Source organism: Myotis daubentonii, chromosome 5 (genome assembly GCF_963259705.1).
Source record: "Myotis daubentonii chromosome 5, mMyoDau2.1, whole genome shotgun sequence".
Classification (NCBI taxonomy): Eukaryota; Metazoa; Chordata; class Mammalia; order Chiroptera; family Vespertilionidae; genus Myotis; species Myotis daubentonii.
This window is the reverse complement of record NC_081844.1, coordinates 90,446,861-90,466,959: the sequence shown is the minus strand read 5'-3', so window position 1 is coordinate 90,466,959 and position 20,099 is coordinate 90,446,861. Positions and strand designations below refer to the sequence as shown.

Sequence of the window (20,099 nt, the reverse complement as noted above, 5' to 3'; positions counted from 1 at the left end):
ATTTTTTTATTCTTCCTGATTGAGTTTTGGAAGGTTGTATTTTTCTAGGAATATGTCAATTTCTTCTAGGTTGACCAGGTTGTTGGAATAGAGTTGTTCATAGTATTTTTTTTTTTTTACAATCCTTTGTATTTCTGAGGCTTCTGTTGTTATTTTGCCTTTCACTTCTGATTTTGTTTATTGGGGTCCTGTCTCTCTGCTTCTTGTTGAGCCTGGCTAGGGATTCATCAATATTGTTGATCCTTTCAAAGAACCAGCTCTTAGTTTTATTGATTTTTCGTACTGTTTATTTGGTCTCTATGTCATTTATTTCTGCTCTGATCTTTACTATGCAGTTCCCTCTCAGGACTGCTTTCACTGTGTCCCATAGATTTTGGATTGTATTGTTTTCATTTCATTTGTTTCCAGGATGTTTCTAATTTCTTCTTTGATCTCTTTGGTAGCCCAATCACTGTTTTATAGCATGCTATTTAGCCTCCAAGTATTTGAATTTTTTTTATTGTTTTTATTGTAGTTGATTTCTAATATAATGCCATTGTGATCTGAGAAGGTGCTTGATATTTCAATCTTCTTGAATTTAGAAAGACTTTGCCAGAATATACTTCTCAAGTGCACATGGGACATTTTCAGAGATAGACCAATCTCTGAAAATGTCCCATGTGCACTTGAGAAGTATATTCTGTAGCTTGGGGGTGAAATGTTCTGAAGATGTCAATTAAGTCTATCTGATCTACTGAGTCATTTAGGATTGCTGTTTCTTTGCTGATTTTTTGTTTAGAGAAGTGGTTCTCAACCTTCCTAATGCTGTGACCCTTTAATACAGTTCCTCATGTTGTGGTAACCCCCAATTTCATTGTTACAAATTGAACATAATTAAAGCATAGTGATTAATAACAAAAACAATATGTAATTATATATGTTTTCCTATGGTCTTAGGCGACCCCTGTGAAAGGGTCATTCGATCCCCAAAGGGGTCGCAACCCACAGGTTGAGAACCGCTGATCTAGAGGATTTATCCAGTAATGTCAACGGGGTATTAAAGTCCCCTACTATGATTGTATTGCTACTGATCTCTCCTTTGATATCTTCCAGAAGTTGTTTTTTTTAAAATTTATTATTATTTTTTAATGTATTTGGGTGCTCCTGCATTGGGAGCATATATATTTACCAGAGTTATATCCTCTTGTTGTATCAATCTCTTTAGTATTATGAAGTGGCCCTCCTTATCTCTTGTTATGGCCTTCACTTTGAGGTCTATTTTCTCAGATATAAGTACTGCTACCCCAGATTTTTTATCATTTCCATTTGCCTGAAAGATATTTTTCCATTCCTTTTACTTTCAGTCTGTGTGAGTCCCTTGTTCTGAGGTGAGTCTCTTGTAGACAGCATATATATGGGTCATACTTCCTTATCCATTCAGCCACTCGATATCTTTTGATTGGAACATTTATTCCATTTACGTTTAAGGTTATTATTGATAGGTACTTATTTGTAGCCACTTTTATTCTTTGTGCCTGTGTTCCTTCTTGCCTTTCTATTTCTTCTTTTTACAATAGTCCCTTTAGCATTTTTTGCATTGCTGGCTCAGTAGTCATAAACTTCCTTAGCCTTTTTTTGTCTGTGAAGCTCCTGATTTCCCCTTCAATTTTGAATGATAGCCTTGCTGGATAGAGTATTCTTGGGTTCAGCCCCTTGCTGTGCAATGCTTTGTATACTTCATTCCATTCCATTCTGACCTAATGTGTTTCTGTTGAAAAATCATTTGATAGTCTAATGGGAGTTCCTTTGTAACTTTCTGTCTCTCTCTTGCAGCCCTTAAGATTCTTTCTTTGTCATTAACGTTTGCCTTTGTAATTACATTTCTTGGTGTGGATCTTTTTGGGTTCATCTTGTTTGGGACTCTCTGTGCTTGTGTGACGTTTTTCTTCCACAAATCAGGAAAGTTTTCTTTCATTATTTCTTCAAATAGGTTTTCTAATCCTTGCTCCCCTTCTTGTCATCCTGGCACCCCTATTACACATATGTTACTTTGTTTCATGTTGTCCCAAAACTCCTTTAGACTCTCCTCCTGCTTTCTAATTTTTTTCTTCAATTGCTGTTCAGATTGGGTGTGTTTCTCTGCCCTATTTTCTAACTCACTAGTTTTGGTCCTCCCCTTCCTCTAGACTACTGTTGAAACCTTCCATCGTGTTTTTTTTTATTGTCGCTATATCACTCTTGATTTCCTCTTGATTCTTACATAAGTTGTTGATTTTCTCATCTGGTTTATGGACTGTATGACCATTACTCTGAATTCTTTTTCTGACATATTGCATGCCTCTATTTCATTTAGTTCCCTTTCTGGCAATTCCTCCTTTTCTTTCCTTTGGGGGTTATTCCCATTTTTGCTACCATCGGTCCAAGGCTTGCTGGCAGGATGCACAGGGCTGGGGCCAATGCTGTGGGCTTTGCAGGCAGGGGGCACAGTTCGAAACTCACCGGCGGGTTGCACAATGCCCAGGAACGATGCAGTGGGCAGGCAGGAGGGAGGCGCACTCCGGGACCCACAGGAACCCATGTCCGGGGAGGCTGGAGTCCTGGTGTCCGTGGTTCTGCACATGAGGTAGCTGGTCTTTGGCCAGAGTGCCTGTAAGGTCAGGGATGACATCTTCTACACCTACCTCTCTCTGAGCTTCTATTTCAGCCACCAAGATATGGCTCTGGAAGGCATGGGCCATTTCTTCCGTGAGTTGGCTGAGGAAAAGCACAAGGGTGCTGACTGTCTCTTAAAGATGCAAAACCAGCGTGGTGGCAAGGCCTTCTTCCAGAAGGTGCAGAAGCCTTCTCAAGATGAGTGGGGTAAAACTTAGGATGCCATGGAAGCTGCCATGTCCTTGGAGAAAAACCTGAACCAGGCCCTTTTGGATCTGCATACCCTGGGTTCTACCAGCATAGACCTTCATTTCTGTGACTTCCTGAAGAACCACTTCCTGGATGAGGAGGTGAAAATCATCCGGAAGATGGGTGACCACCTGACTAACCTCCATAGGCTGGCCAGCCCCAAGGCTGAGCAGGTTGAGCATCCTTCCAAATGGCTCACCCTCAAGGATGACTAGGAACCTTTAGAACCTAGAGGCCTTTGAGGACCCCTCTGCATCCCCATAGTGTCTGGCTTCTTGTTTGAACCTCTCCCTGAAACCATTAGGTATCCTTTTAACTCTCCCATGTTTTGAGCCAAATGTTAATAAAGATTTTTGCAGCAAAAAAAAGGAAACTAAGAGTTATTGACTGCCTATTATATCTCAAACATTGTTTCATTTATTAGTATTTCAAGAAAACCATAATACAAAAGGACAAATAGGCTCAGATAATGTAATTCCAATGTTGCAGACCTACTGAAGAACTTCATGCTGAGGCCAGTTCTTTGAAATAGACTGTGGTAGCATATTCTGGCCACCGGAGGGCAGAGGTAGACTACATAAAGGAGACAATTTAGCCAACTGAAGAAACCTTAGGAGCAGTCACTTGTAATTTCTCTTAAAGTAGAGATTGAGAGGAAAAGTACTGCAAAAGGAAGACTGAGAACTGTCCTTATCCCTTTATCCACACTTCTACTTCTTCCAAAGAGGTGAGAGATGTAGAAAGGGGAGGACATCTGGGAGGAGGCTTCACTGCAGGTATGGGGAGATGATGGAGGTGCAGATTATTGCTCACAAAGTGTTGCGCTCTAGTTAGGAATTCCACTCCCAATTCTCTTAATCAGTATAAGATGTTAGCTTCAATTGACTGATGAAAAAAATGTGACTCAAATTCACTTACCAAAATGCAGAGGTTGGGCAGTAGTAAAACATGAGTTAGATTTAGGAGTCACGTAACATGAAAACTGGAAGGGTCCTCAAACAGTCTAGTCCTCCTTTCCTCTTCATTGATGGAAAAATTAGTACCCAAAGTGTTGACCTACTCATCAGGATCACAAGCAAAAAGGAAAAGAATTGGGTTTCTTTATGCTTTATGGCTTTCTATAAGGACAGATCCTCTTGTTACAGTTGAGAAAAATTAATGACTGAATCACTCTCCAAAGGTAAAGAAATGGTATTTTAAAGCTCACTGGTGACCTAAATGTACTTCTTAGTTAGAACCCCACCTTGCACTTAAATAATTTAGATACAGATTATTTAATTAGTATAACAATTTATTAGCAAATGACATAACACATATAGGATCTTATGTAGTAAACATCATGAACATATACTTCCAGAGAAAAAGGATCTGCTATTAACCAACTCCCCCTCTCCTACAATAGGCTGCAATCATCAATAACTCATTCTCATTCCATAGAGGTGGGGAACCTTTATTCTGCCAAGGGCCATTTGGATATTTATAACATCATTTGCAGGCCCTACAAAATTACCAACTTAAAAATTAGCCTGCCATATTTAATTAATTCACCCCTAATGTTTTGGCAGGGCCAGATCAAATGATTTCGCAGGCCTTATGCGGACCTTGGGCCGGACACCCACCCCCCACTGCCATAGAGGGTTAAGCATGATTTATGTGTAACAGCATCAAGGCACTTGCTTTAATTAAAAAAGATATATGTGGTATAAAACATATTCCTAAAAGTCACTAACCTTGAATAATTGAAAAACAAAAAAGGCAGTATACTTTTTTAGTGAAGTGACAAGACTCAGAATTTGAGTTAACTCATATATCACCCTGTTATTGTCTTAATTTGTGTATAAAATTACAAGGAGACAAAAGGTAGCATTTTATAAAGATTGATCTGTTCACACTAATTTTTGAGAAATCATGGCAGCATCAGAATTCAAACAGTAATTTCCCAACTGATTTGAATTAAAAGATAACAGCTGTTTCACTCCAAGTATTATCTTATTATTTTAGGGATGGAGAATGTGGCAGTGGAAGAGAACTTCTTAAAATAAGTTTATTAAACCTGCAGTTAAAAATCTTTTCTGGCTTAAGCTGCTTGTCTGTTTGACAACTAAAAAACCTTCAATTAGAAATTTAGTCACTGGTATTTTGTAGTAAGATTGTGATTATATGGCCTTTTTCAGTCATAATTCAAGTCCAAAGAAAGGTTATATGCCTGGTTCCAGTGTAGACTTACAAACATACTATCTCCAGTAAAGGTATTTGGTGTCATTATTCCAGTTTTCATAATTCAATATATCCTTCCTATTTTACATCACTAAGAGGAAAAGAAAATACATATCAAACACCCTACAATCTAATATAATGCTTATTTAACATTTACTTTAAAATTTAAAGTGCAAAATACTTTTAAAAAAATAATCCTTGTCAGGATAAAAATTACCTTATAAAAATAAATCTCCACCACTCCCACATCCAAATTCTCCATTCCTAGTTACTAAAATATTTTTTTAAAAAAACTAAAATGTACCTTTAAATAGAATTTTACTTTAATAATAGGCTAGGATAACAAACCAGCTGGTATATTATTTTGGCCTGTTCCATTATAATTTTCATTCTTGTTATTAGCACTCAAATTAATGATTCCATTTATGATTATCTAAAATCTTTCTACCAGCGCTCTCCTCTTGGGAGCATGCCTGAGCCTTTTCCTTCCTCCCTCTCCCCGCCAGGCAGTTACCTTTGCCTTTCTTTCTCCTGAGCTCCAAGGGCCCTTCTTTTGCTTCTGCAACATGTTTCCTGAGCCCAGGTAGCCCTGCTGGCTCACTTCTATTACCTCTGTAACTTTCTAAATAAACTTAATCTGAAACAAACACACAAAAAAATCTTTATTAAAAAAAAAAAGCCAAATTACTTCAGAGCCTAAAAGCTTTCTAGATCCAATTTCCTCCTTTTGCAGTTTTTAAGCCCAGTTTCAAATAAGGCATTACTATAACAGATAAAGAAAACATTGGGTGGGGGGGGGAGAGAGAGAAACATCAAAGAACAGAAAAATTAAGCAAAGTCTAAATCCTATCGATTGAGTTTTTACTACGTCACTGTGGAATCATTCCCTGAACAGACGGAGGCATCCCTGCCTCCTTCTTTGCCTCAATTGCCTGCCTCCTGCTAAGACCTCTGTCCAGGCTCAGTTCAGCTCCTCCATAAAGCACCTCCAAGTGCCACTTGTGTCACTGAGTTACCACATGGTTCGCCTACTGGATTTAGTATCAGAGTCCCAGCACCCGGCACAGAACTCTAGAGTTCTGCATAGGTCTTCAGGAAGTGTTTGAGGAATTATCTACACTGATGCAAAAAGAACTTACAGTTCATCTATACCACTACAGAGAGGAAAACAATTCATTAAAAACTTTAATTAGCCGAAACCGGTTTGGCTCAGTGGATAGAGCGTCGGCCTGCGGACTGAAAGGTCCCAGGTTCAATTCCGGTCAAGGGCATGTACCTGGGTTGCGGGCACATCCCCAGTGGGGAGTGTGCAGGAGGCAGCTGATCGATGTTTCTCTCTCATCGATGTTTCTAACTCTCTCTCTCTCTCCCTTCCTCTCTGTAAAAAATCAATAAAATATATTTAAAAACTTTAATTAAAGGCTCACAGACCTTGAATTTATCATTATAATTCCTAGATTCAATTTTAAGTTCCCAAGAAATTCACTGCAGCCCTTTTCTAAGAGCAGAGCTAACACCCAAATTACTAAGAGAACACAATATACATTTAAAGACCACCATTTACCATACTGTAAATTTAGTGACAAATTTGGCTTCAATGTCTACTATTGTTTAAAAGCTAAGTCAGTCTACCTAAATCTTGTTTTCCTTTGGTCCTAATGAAAAATTTTTTAAAGTAATTGTCAACTAGACATCTGTCCATTTTACTGCCATCAGAGGCACGGATAGTACTATAGTCACTAGTGCTCCACAGTAGGTCAACCTGGGCTTTTGCCCCAATGCTGGCTAATGCATGCTTCTCAACTCTCTCATCCTTGGGGAGTCTGTGCCCCTCTCCTTCTAGAAACAGAACCCAGTTTTGACCTTGCTCTCAAACTAAGGTGTGGCTTCTAATCCTGACCTCCCTACTGTTGTGTGGGGTTAACCAGGGATTGGATCCTATTCAACTGAATGCCTCTGTTTTCTCCCTTATTTAGTCAGCAGTGGTCTTTTCAATGATCTACTCCTTTCACCCCTCTCCTGAATGTCAATCCTTCGTCTCTCTGTGCATGGGTACCCTCCACTCCTCTTATTGTAGCAAATTTAAAAATAAATAAGGTTGTAAAGTTTTAACCATTAAGTATGTACACATTTCAATTAAATGACCATTTTAAGATATTCAGAATTTTGTACGTTTGTCAATAAGCAATGAGAAAATGTTCATCTAGACACTGAAGTCTAGAGTAAGCAAGGTATTTTTGTATCAATAAAACTTGTAAAATATCACATAGTGAACTGAAAATCCAAGGCTTTGAGCAAGAAAGCAAAGGAAATGAAAACATTAGTTTTGCTAGTGAATTAAGCTTTGTTTTCACATTTGATTTCTTTAAATACCAGCAAAAAATTTTTAAGACATGTATGTATAGGCCAAACTCTACCCACGCAGAAAGGGTAAGGTATACATTCTTGAGAAATCTTAAATGTTTTTACAACTAGTTACCAAAAGTAGAACCTCGTTTGTCTGAGTGGAAGAGGTACAGTGGGCCCTTGACTTACGAGTTTAATTCGTTCCGTGATGAAGCTCATAACTCAAATTACTCCTATGTCAAATTACTGTGACGTTCGCTGCGCCAACTAGCGGTGGGGTATCTGAAGTTGGCCTGTAACCCGAATTTTTTTGAGCTTGCAACTCAAAGCAAAAAATCGGCCGAGAGACGGCTCATATCTCAAAAAAACTCGTTAGTCGGGACACTCGTAAGTCAAGGCCCCACTGTACTAATCAGAGCACAATTCAAGACTTTGCTAAATGCACAAAGCTCCAGAATTGTTCATATCCACATATGAAGAGAAAGGTTAGGTAAAGGTCAAATTCTGTTACTCCATTTTGCTAAGGAGTTTTTCAAATTTTTTGGACTTTTTTTTTACTGTGCTAGTGTTTGCTAAATTATAGAGTTGTCTTAAACATGTACTCTACTCTGTCAGGCAGCATTAGACATCTATAATGGTCTGGATTCAAACCTAGTTTTGGGGAGGAAGGCAAGAAATATTAAAAACAAATGATTAACCAACAGAAAAGAAGGCACAGACGCTTCCAAAGGAACATCAATAATTAATTTGTACATGTTTTAGTGAAAACAAAGCTAATGCTTACTGCATGTACTTCTATTTCAGAAAGACTATCAATCCCCAACTGACCCTTGCTAAAATGCCATGGGAAGCAAAGAAATCACTGCTAAGTAACAAATTCTTAAGGGAAACTGTCAATCATTCCTATTTGTAATCTGTCCTTAACAGTTTGCCTCGAGCTCATTTAAAATACTGTATAGAATTGCAGAGTCAGCATTCTGCCTTTTATCTGGCAAGCTTGTCACTGGTAATGAGACATAGCAGTTTAGGACAGATGCCATGGAAAATACACTAAATTACTGAAAGCTAAGGGATTATCTGCATTGGTGCAAAAAGAACCTATAGCTCATCTATAGCACTACATAAAGGAAAAAAATTCATTGACAACATTAATAAGGATCACAAAAATTTCAAGTATGCAAGATGCTATTGGCTAGACATTTTTCTTCTTTTCACCTATTTATCCAGCTGATCACTGGAAAGACTCAGACCATTGGGAAAACATATTTCTTTCTGATTTTGACATTCTTCTGCAAAAGCTATCGCTTCATGTACACTATAAAAGAAGCTTTCATCTTCCTTTTTGCAATACTCTCCCCGGACCAAGGAATCCTTCACAGAGGGATTGCATTGAGCCAGCAGAACTTGTATGCCAATGGCTTCATAATCTCTGCGAACTTCTTTCAGCGTATGGATCCCTGCTGTATCTAAAAATTGGATTGCACTGCAGTCAATCACTATGGTATGGAGTTCCAAGGGATCATAGGAAAGTTTCACTGAAACTTCATCCTGAATTCCACTGACAGTCACTGTTTCCATTTTTATCTTTCTCTTTGCTGCCTTCTTCTGAGCTGCCTTTACTAAGATTGGGTTGAGAGTTTTTTTATATAAAGCAGATTTAAAACATTCTTTGTTTATGTAGTAGAGAGGGGCTACAAAGCGGAAAATCTTGATGCCCGGGTTAGCCTGAAGGTTTTTGTAAGCAGATGTGGATTCAAAAATTTCCGATTCTTCCACTAAGCCAAGCAATGAACTCTCCGGCTTCTGAGTACGGAGGATGACACAAAACATAGAAAAACAAACACCTATAAGCAGGCCTATTTCAGTACTTATCAGTGCAGTGGACAGCATAGTAACAAACCAGATAACTGTATCCATTCTGCTAACCCTCCACATCTTGGGCAGATCCTTAAATTTACATAAAGCTCCCCGGAGATTTACAATAGTGATCACACCAAGGACACTTTTCTGAAGGGAATAGAATAAAGGAGCTATTACCAGGAGAACCAACAAAAGAACCAGAGCTGTCACTACACTAGAAAGCTGAGTTTGGCAGCCTGTTGATTCTTTAACCAACGTCTTTGCAAGAGCTGCACTAGTAGTAAAACAGTGGAAGAAGGAAGGGATGATATTGCAAAAGCCAATGGCATACATTTCCTGGTTAGCTCTGACTGTATAGCCATGTTTCTTGGCAAACATCTCAGAAAGTGATACAGTGATAGCAAAACCAATGATAGACATAGCTATTGCATCTGTAGCCACATTAGGAATTAAGTTCCAGTCCGGTGCTTTGGGTGGCATAAACCCAGTAGGAATATGTCCAGCAACGCTGGTTTTGTATTTCTCATTTAGTTTTCCAAAATGAGAGGCTAATGTCGCTGCCACAACAACAATGAGTTCAGTAGGAATCGGTGCCTTAAGCTTGGACTTGAAGCGCTCATTGAGTTCTTTGGTTGGCAAAAGAACCAAAAGGCACAAAAGGCTGGTGATGAGATCACAGAGATTGGTCTTATGGATGTTTCTGAAGATATGTATCCAAGTAGTGATGAGTGAGCCCACGCCACCACTCCGAGGAAGGCTGAGCCCAAGGAGATACTTGGCCTGAGATGTAAGAACAGTGAAGGAGGCACCAGTGACAAATCCACTCAGCAAGGCATCTGAGAGGTAGACGGAAACAAAGCCCACTTGAAAGAAGCCCATCGCTACCTGGAAGGAAGGATATACAAGTGTTAAATATAAATGGAAAAGAGTCACTAAATCCTGTATTACCCTGGCATTTTTTTTTTTTTTGCATGGAGACATATCAGAGCATCACAGAATATCAGAGCTAGAGAAAAACACACTCATATATCAATCCTCTCATTTTAGAGACAGGGCTCATTTTACTGACACTCAGAGGACTAAGCACATTATTACTCATTAGCCTAGATGAGACAATAACTTAGGATTCCTACCTTCTTAAACTCCTAAAACAACTCTCTGTACACCACCTCTCCGCTTCATCCAAGCACCAAACAAAGCGAGCTACTCTTCCCCTTCCCTTATTGGTTCCAAATGCCTGTAATAGAGATGTAATGTTGGCACTGACTCCTGATGCCAGAAGGCAGGGGCATGATGACAATGGCAGATTAGTGGATTCTATAGGAGACCCAAGAAGAATTTCATTTCTAATCCTTTCTCCTGGTTGATAATATAATATAGTGTTCAACTTTTTCCTGTGCAACAATCCAAGAGAACTACTATCTTAACAATTCTATAGGAAAGAGCGGGTGGTCATCTATAGTTTGAAAAACTCCTGCACTCCTCCTCTCCTAATCCCCATTCTGTTACCATTCCTGCCTGCCTGTTAATGCTGACTCTGCCAATAACCAACCTGCATAATCTCAAGCAAAGCAATTTTTCTTGACATATAAAATCAAGGAGTTGTATTAGGTGGTCTGAGGTCCCTTTCTGGTCTAAATTTTTACAACCAAATAATTAAAATCTGGTTGATTGAAATTCATTGGTTAAGGGGCAGCCTAGAGTTGAGAAAAGAGAAGCAGCTTTATCTTTCTAGAGAGTCAAACCAGGGTTTGAATTTTGGCTTTACTCCTCACATATCTTGAGCATTCAATAAATAATAGTTTTAATTATTGGATATCTAAGATCCCTTACAGATCTGAGATTTCATGCATAGTGATTTCTTTGGTCAGAGACCACCAATCTCATCCCATTGTTTCTTACCTGATAAACTCCAGCCATAAAGGTTACGGTGCTGCCCACTGTAATTGCGTAACAACTTCTGTCACATATACTGTCTGATGTCTGGTTTAATAATATGCTCCCATTCGAAACCATTCCTAACGACGGGGCAATATGGGCAGTGTCAAAGCCAGCTCTGTGTAGTTCTCGGTCAACTACCTCACCAATCATAAGGCACAGTACTCCAAAAATGCCCACAGAGATGTGACGGGAAGTCCCGAACAGGAAATAAATGATGCTTGCAAAAAAAGATGTGTACAGACCATAGATGGGTTCTTGGCCAGCTAAAAGGGAGTAAGCAATTGATTGGGGCACCAACAAGATGCCCACAATTAAGCCGGACATGACATCTCCTAAAATGTTTTTCTTCAGGTCATATTTTGGGAGCCACTGCAAAAAGGGAAGGAAACCAAAAATCGTATGTTTTGCTTTGGTTGGGCTGCACTGGCAACTCTTCTGTAGTTTTTTGATGATGAATTGCTTAAAGTTAGTATTTGATTTCTCTTGAGGCTCCATGTGGATCCTAGGATAACGTCTGCATTGATTTGTGGCTTCAAGTTGCTGGAAGTCAGTACTTGATTCCTTTTCAAGCTCCACATGGATCACAGATGGAGGACTGTATTGGTCTTTTCTTTCAAGTGAAAGGTCATGTTGCTCTGTATTTTCTGAAGACATTTCTGAAGACAGATGCTTTAGCCTCCTACCCCAGAGAAAATACCAGAGTTACCTCATTAAGTAATTCTCAGTGCTCAACATTTTAACAGCCCTACTTGTCATTCATGAGAGTTAAAAGGAGTTCAGTTTTGAGGTTAGGTATCTTACAGTCACATTTAGTTGAGCCTCATTTGTCTTGATTAAAAAAAAAAAAAAAGAACCAGACCATAAACAGCCAAGTCAAAGCAAATAATTCACTGGATACAGGACTTACTGAGAGTAAAAATCATTTAAGGATTCTTTTCCATCCCTGCCTGGTTTCCCCTATAGTTTTTCCCTTCAGAAGAGGTATCAGGGTAGCCTATTTCCTCCTTTCTATATGCTATCAATTATCTTTTCAGGTTTTTCACACCCAGATATACTGCAAATAGGATCTGGTCCCAAACCTTCATCCCTACCTGCAAGTCCCTAAAACAAGGAAGATGGTCTTTGTTGTTGTTGTTTTTTTTGGGGGGGGGGGGGCGGCGGGGGAAAGGAGGGCGGCTCTTTAAATAACTTCCTAATTGTTGAAAATAAACATAAAGAAGAAAAAGCAAGTGAAAGAGTAAAAATAAATGTGTGTGTGTTTTTTTTAAAGAAACTAGGGCAGAATGCACTTAGGTCTTTGAACAACACTCCTTTGCTTGGTAGGAAAGAGGATAGAGAAGCTGATACAAGATTATTAAAGCATATGAATGTCAAGAGCCTGGGTGGGCTGATTGGGCAAGTGTCCGATATATGCTCTGGAAAGTTTTGGTCTATTCTACTTTCTTTTAGTATAGAGTCATATCTGTCGTGTTCATGCAAATAAAGATTCGCTTTACTGTTCTAAGTACACACACTGAAGGGAGATATAATGTTGCTCTGTACTTCTACTTGGAGGGTAACTAGGTAGTCCTGCATCTCTGGGTCCTAAACTACAGAACTAGTGCCATAAGACCTTCCACTAGTAACTATAGGAAAGCGAAGAAAATAAAATTAACCAAAGAGAAGGGGCAACTATAACAACAGAAAAATCTTGTAATAAGAGTAAAAGAGGATACCATTTGCAACGTCATGGATGGAACTGGAGAGCATTATGCTAAGTGAAATAAGCCAGTCAATAAAGGAAAAATACCACATGATCTCACTCATTCGTGGACAATAGAGACCATTATAAACTTTTGAACAATAATAGATACAGAGGCAGAGCTGCCTCAAACAGATTGTCGAGCTGCAGCGGGAAGGCCGGGGAGGGTTGGGGGGCAGGAGGTAGGGGGGTAAGAGATTAACTAAAGGACTTGTATGCATGCATATAAGCATAACCAATGGACATAAGACACTGGGTGATAGGGGAGGCTAGGGGACTGTCTAGGGCGGGGGGATAAAATGGATACATATGTAATACCCTTTGTAATACTTTAAGCAATAAAAAAAAAAAAAAAAGTTAAAAAAAAAAAAAGAGTAAAAGAGGAGGAAAAAGCAAGAGGTTCTCAAAGTATTACACTGTTTACCAAATAATTCACAAATCAGTGTCTCTGTATTAGCTGCTTGCTTAACTTAGCATGGCCATCCACCTCTCTGCCTGTCAAGATCCTAATCATTTTTAAAACCCAGTTAAAATTCAACCTGTTATACAAAGCACTGACCAATCTCTCCTAGGCCAAATGAATCATTATATCCTCTCTGTCCCAAAGCATTCTGCACTCCGTTATAGTACTAACCACACTCTTGTATTTGTTCAGTAGGATTCTCTCCAGCTCTGGGAGGAAAGGACATCTTGTTCATCATTGTAATAATCAATGAATGAAATATTGTAACTCTCAGAGAACAGGCTTACAAAATGTTTGAATTAATAAACAAATTTATGACTATAGCCAGAGAGAGATAAAATATACTAGATGGAGGACTCAGGAAGTTTTCTGTTTTGGAACTGACAGAAAAATAGGACCTTGTGAGGTTCTATAAACGTAGTATTACCAAAATGTCATAATCCAGGACCCAAGACCCATTTAAGAACATAAGATACGTAAAACCACACACATTAATTTTGTTTAGGATGAAGGGTCATCCCACTAAACAAAAGTAAAATAATAGCTACTCTGATAGTTTTTAAAGTATATAAGGAAAAAAATAATAGATATAGATGGCTACATACCCTGAGCAAGTCAATCAGATTGGTGGATACACACAGGTCTTCATTCCTCAATGCAACCAATCTGTAACTCTCTTCTCACTTCCTACTTTCAGGCCACTCTCTAGTGCACTTATGTCCTGTCATTCTGTTTTGGACAACTCTTGGTGATTTGTGGGCAAAAGTCTTTTCCAAACCTAAGATATGCAAAAGGGTCATAAGAAAAACGTAACATATAACTATTTAGCACTTAAGTTTACGTGTCTCTCACACTAGAGTAACTAGAGCAGTGATGGCGAACCTATGAACTCATTTTTTTGGTTGATTTTTCTTTGTTAAATGGCATTCAAATATATAAAATAAATATCAAAAATATAAGTCTTGGTTTTACTATGGTTGCAAATATCAAAAAATTTCTATATGTGACACGGTACCAGAGTTAAGTTAGGGTTTTTCAAAATGCTGACACGCCGAGCTCAAAAGGTTCGCCATCACTGAACTAGAGTATACATTCAAGGACAGACACCAAGTCATTCTCATTTCCACATAACCCAGCACTAACACGATGCCTCACACCTGATATGTATGGCTATGTATCTGTTTATTGGTGAAGTTTTGGTGAAGTTTCAAGTAAATATAATGAAGACAAAAAATCTTCCTTATATTCTCTTATCACAAATTATTAGCACTGTTCATTTATGTGTGATGCAAAAAGAGCCACCATAGGGCTTATATCAGTACTACAAGCACTATGACATACTGATTCTAGTATAAAGCCCAATATAAGACAAAATAACAAAATACCCAAGAAGAAAATAACTTAATATAAAATCATGATCAAATATATTAAACTAGAGGCCTGGTGCACGGATTCGTGCACCAGTGAGGTCCCTCAGTCTGACCTGCAGGGATCGGGCCGAAACCAGCTCTCTAACATCCCCCGTGGGGTCCCAGATTGCGAGAGGGCACAGGCCAGGCCGAGGGACCCCATCAATGCACGATTGGGGCAGGAAGAGACTACAGGAGGGCTCCAGTGTGTGTCCGGGACATCTTTCCCAGTCCCAATTGGCTGGACCCCAGCAGCAAGCTAACCTACCGGTTGGAGCATCTGCCCCCTAATGGTCAGTGTGTGCCATAGCGACTGGTTGAAAGGTCATAAGGCCAGACACTTAGCATATTAGGCTTTTATTATATAGAACCAGAGGCCAGGTGCATGACATTTGTGCACTGTGTGTGTGTGGGGGGGGGGGGAGTCCCTCAGCTCGGCCAGTGCCCTCTAGCAGTCCAGGACATTCCCCGAGGCAGTCAGACATTCCCTGAGGGGTCCTTAGTGCTGCCGCAGAGGCAGGAGAGGCTCCCGCCACTGCCACTGTGCTTGTCAGCTGTGAGCCCCGTTTCTGGCTGAGTGTCGCTCCCCATGTGGGAGTGCACTGACCACCAGGGAGCAGCTCCTGCATTGAGCGTCTGCCAGCTGGTGGTCAGTGCACATAATAGCAACTGGTCGTTCCACTGTTCAGTCGATGTGCATATTAGGGTTTTATTATAAAGGCTAGTTACTTGCACAGTAATTCCCTGCTTTCAAAAAGATTTCAAATACACCTCTCATTTGCCTCCTTAATAAATCTGAGAACAGTGTATGAATTCCTATCTCTAATATGAGCAAAGTCAAAGTTTAGTCACTTGCTCAACTGGTAGAACCAGATTCCCAAACCTCATCTTCCAATTTCCAAGCTTAACTCTCTAAAATACCACATGGCCCCATGGCAGGGGGTGGGTTATAAAGGGTCAATAGGAGAAAAAAGGGCACATACGGTGGCCAAGCTCTCAACTCATTTCTGGATTATGGTTAATTTTAATTGGTGAAGGGAGCAAACTGCTTGACATAGGTTTGGTAAAAGGTTAAGAATAGTTACTTTTACCTTTCATATTACACACCTGCATTGGTAATATTTTCATTTTATTTTTCCATTAGGAACAATGTTGTAAAATTTACGTCTGTAGCTACATTTTGGTTAGAATAATTTGTATCCCAGGCAATAGTCAAACAAGGCAAGCAGGCTCTTGTTTCCACTTACTTTGGCTGCCCCTCTAATTGGAATGCTAGAATTTTTCTCAAATGCTGCCTTAATCAGTTCCTTGCTAGACACGATATATAAAATAGCACTACTGCCACCACCACGCTGCCCGCCTGGGCACAACCCTGCCTTCCACTCCTATCTCCTTTACTTTGCTCTGTTTTTCTCCCTGACCCTCTAATCATTGCCTACCATGCATTTACTTTTTTTTCCTATCTTTCCCATGAGAGCAATAACCTGCTGTTTTATTAAATTCTTAGCAAATACTGTTGAATGAATAAATGAAAGAAATGTCTTGTAAAAAGGAGTTACCCCTCTCTGTCCACCCTCCACACACAATAACCAAGCTTGTGTCAAGACGTTATACAGTTTAGCAAGTATCTGCCTGGGGGTTTATGCTTACTAAAAGTTATGTCAATAATCAAAAATCACCCCTAGCCCTAGCCAGTTTGGCTCAGTGGATAGAGTGTCGGTCTGTGGACTGAAGGGTCCCGGGTTTGATTTCGGTCAAGGGCTTGTACCTTGGTTGCAGGCACAAACCCAGTAGGGAGTGTGCAGGAGGCAGCTGAATCGATGTTTCTCTCTCAACAATGTTTCTAACTCTCTGTCCCTCTCCCTCTCCCTCTGTAAAAAAATCAATAAAATATAAAAAATATATTTTAAAAAAATCACCCCTAGTAAATCTCATCTAGATCTCTGCAAAGTCCTGTGTCATTTCCAGATCTTCCCCTAGGAGGCAGCAAATTATAGTACTGTACTTACTATATTAAACCAGAGATCTATTAAAATGCAGGTTCCCAGGGAAGTCCAGAGATGAGATCTAAGACTCTGCAGCCTGGATGATTCTGAGCCAGTGAGCTGAAGGCCAAACTTGGAGAAATACTGGGTACGATCTGGAGTCAGACAGATCCCAGCTATACTGTCTAACAGCAATATGGAACTGGGTGAAAAACTTTATTTTACTCAGCATCAATTTCTCACCTGTAAGATGGGGACAGCATCACTTACTTGCAGGCGTGTTAAAAAGCTAACACAAGTAAAGTACCTAGCACAGTGCCTGACATATAGCATTTGCTCAATAAATGACAGCTACTAGTCTCTGACCCTTGAGAGTCGTGAAGGGGCAAAAAAAAGGGCTCATTTCTTTCCAACACGTTTAACTCTCCATTTCTTGACTCAATTATTTATTTATTTATTTATTTATTTATTTATTTATTTATTTATTATTTTTTCGTGTGTATGTTAATCCTCACCCAGGATATTTTTCCATTGATTTTTAGAGAGAGTGGGAGGGAAGGAGGGAGAGAGAGAGAGGAAAAAAAACATGGATGTGAGAGAGACACATTAATTAGTTGCCTCCCCTATGCCCCTGACCCTTCAGTCCACCCACCCCCGCTCCATGAACTGAGCCAAACCAGCTAGGGCTTGACTCAATTTTCAAAAAACAAGAACTTCTGCTTAACCCACTATTGGATAATCACATTAGTTCCAGATTTCACATAAAGAGCCCTAGGGACAAAGGTGTGGGAGTGGCGGGGAGGGAGGGGAAGAGGAGAGGGGTGGTGGGAAGAGGAGAGGGGTGGTGGTAATAGAACAGGTACCAGAAAGGAGTTTAAGTCTTGAATGCTTCTAACGCTCCATAGTCCCCAATCCGTGCAAGGAAAGGGTCCCGTCTGCCGTTCTCTGAGTTGGGGAGTACAAGCCCTCGCTCTGCACAGGATCTGCTGTGTAATTCTAGGCAAGGCCCTGGTCCCCTCTGCGTCCTCTCAGTGTCCCCATCCATCCACGAGAGAATTTCAAGTGAGTCTATGAATCTCCAAGAAGTCCATTCAGGTCCTGATTTATACTTAACCAGGTGTGTGATTTTAAAGACCAAGATAATCAAGTCCTCTCTGGTGTCCAGGTCTCAGTCGCCCGTTTGTGGGGAGGAGAAAGAGGGTTAGTGGTGGCAGCTCATTCTCCTGGGTTCTGCTCCAAGAAATCTGGGTTCGACGTGGCTTGACGAGGACCCGACCGAAGCGCAACGCTTTTATCTGCGACTGCGACGTGCTTGGGCCACTCGGTGCGACGCGTGGGCTGGAGGGAGGAGCCAAGCACTCAGCCGGAGGAGCCGGGCCGGCGGGGGAGCGGGGCTTTGACACTTGCCCTGCCCCGCCTCTGCCCACCCACGGAACAACCCCGACCGCGGGCTGCCCGCGACGCCCACGGCGACAGCTGGCCCGGGCCTCCTCCCAGCACGCCTGGGGCCCAGGCCGGGACCACCCTAAGGGCAGCCGGCTGGCCGCGTGGAGGCCGGCATCGCTCCCCGGCCCTCCGCCCTGCTCGCGTCCCCTCCCCTCTTCTCACCTCTCAGGTCCGGGCCGCCCCGCGCGATGAGGCCCCGCGCAGCGTCCTCCGCGGTGCGGAGCCGAGGGCACACGACCGCGCGGGCAGTGGCTGCCGGCCCGGAGCCAGCCTCCCTTTTACCCGCTCGTCCCCTTCCCCGCCCATCTTCCGGCCCCGAGGAGGCGGGGCCCGGCCGGCCGGGGGCCGGGACCCGGGGGCGCGGAGACCAGGTAGCCGCCGAGGGGTGCGGAGAGCTAATCCTGAGCGAACGCCCAGGCCGTGGCAGTCACGTGGCACCGCGGGCAGGAGACGCGGCCGCGGCCAATGACCGGGCCGGGCTGGAGGGGGTGCCGCCCCCCCGCCGCTCTCCTCCTCGCGATTGGCTGTCCTGGCTGGAAGGCCACGCGTCCGGGTTTCTGGGGCGGTCCCTGCTGCTTCCCGCGGTGGTGAGTCCGTAAGTGGGTGTTCCCGGCGTCTCCACCTTAACCCGGGGGTGTGGCGGGGAGAACTGTCCCGAACGGCGCGGGAGCGCGCTGCCCGGAGCCGGAAAGTGCTCCGCGTTTGCGGGTCTCTGACGCCCTGGGACCCGGTTCCTTCCCAAACCCCTTTACAGACGGGGAAATGGAGGCCCTGAATGGGAAAGGCCGCCTAGAAAGTTAGATTTTCCTACCCGAGTGTAACTTATTCTCCATCCAAGGGCCCAAGGGCCAGAGGCTCTTTTTAAAATGAAAAAAAAAAAAAGTAAAATAAATATAAAATGTCATTCCAATTCCCTTTTAAAGCCCTCAGTGGCTTTCCTTGACATTTACAGATAAACTAAAATCGTCCCTGTTATCTTTAAGGTACTGGATGTCCTCTGGCTCCTCCCTCCCCGCTCTCCCCGCTCGCTCCGGACCTCTGCGGGGGCCTGTGAGCTTCGGGTACCTGGTTTCTTCCTGGGTCTCAGGTCTCAGCCTAAGGCCTCCCCCCTCAGCGACACATTCTCTGCCAGTCACATCCTATTATGCCGTCTTGATTTAATCTTGATTTAATCAGCCGGAACTGTCCACACTCTGACTAATATATATATGTATATTATCTATATTCAATATATATATTCTATAGAGAGAGAGAATGAATATATATATAGTCATTCAAATTCAAAGGCCAAAGTTTATTGTTAGTTTTATGGGGGTTTTTTTGTTTGTTTGTTTTTAGCTTTTCATGAATAGACAGCTATGACTGGAACCTAACAGTAACTCCAGGCAGATTTGACAATTTACCAGCAGAATGACTTGGATGCTTTTGAAAACATAGCTAAGAGCAGACATCTCAATGAGCGTCGTCATTAGTCAACTGTTCAGCCTGACAGTCTTTTTCACTGTTGACGCAAGAGTGCACTGGAGTGTGTTTTCAAGTTTTCTTTGAAGAATCTTTATATTTTCCCCAGTGTACCTGCTTTTAATTTAAACATAGATATGGCATTCTAAATTTAGGGCTCAAAACATGACTTTGATTTGATTTTGATGTTGAGTATATATATTAAGTTATTCATTCTTGTTTATTGCCTATGGAAGCCCACTGGGTGGTAAAGGAAGAAGACTTGTGAAGGAAGCAAAATGGTTAACTTCCTTTCCTTCCCTTTCCAGTGAACCTCGTCACAGTCATTTAAGGAACTCCCTTTCTTATCT

General features: G+C 41.5%; 1 protein-coding gene and 1 pseudogene across 3 annotated transcripts; one reads left to right on the top strand and one right to left on the bottom strand.

Moving 5' to 3' along the window:
- The first annotated feature begins 2,492 nt into the window (after nt 1-2,492).
- LOC132236164 (ferritin light chain-like) lies at nt 2,493-3,233 on the top strand (annotated as a pseudogene).
- Nucleotides 3,234-4,150: 917 nt separating this feature from the next.
- Nucleotides 4,151-18,725, bottom strand: SLC26A2 (solute carrier family 26 member 2). Of its 3 annotated transcripts, XM_059698880.1 has the most exons (5): nt 18,451-18,724; nt 17,957-18,180; nt 14,054-14,226; nt 11,206-11,923; nt 4,151-10,188 (listed from the first exon to the last, which is right to left on the bottom strand). In XM_059698880.1, exons 4-5 carry the CDS (start codon nt 11,896-11,898, stop codon nt 8,659-8,661), a joined length of 2,223 nt encoding a protein of 740 aa, XP_059554863.1. In that variant the 5' UTR covers nt 11,899-11,923; nt 14,054-14,226; nt 17,957-18,180; nt 18,451-18,724; the 3' UTR covers nt 4,151-8,658. The 3 variants fall into 3 exon arrangements, with proteins under 3 accessions (XP_059554863.1, XP_059554862.1, XP_059554864.1); XM_059698879.1 differs by lacking the exon at nt 17,957-18,180; XM_059698881.1 differs by lacking the exons at nt 14,054-14,226; nt 17,957-18,180 and having other exon boundaries at nt 18,451-18,725.
- Between the last annotated feature and the right edge of the window lie 1,374 nt (nt 18,726-20,099).

Excerpts from the sequence above, each read along its gene's own strand:
- SLC26A2 (XM_059698881.1), bottom strand. The coding sequence starts at position 11,898 with ATGTCTTCAGAAAATACAGAGCAACATGACCTTTCACTTGAAAGAAAA. Across the intron at positions 10,189-11,205 it reads TTATGGCTGGAGTTTATCAG|GTAGCGATGGGCTTCTTTCA; the intron begins GTAAGAAACAAT and ends CCTTCCTTCCAG.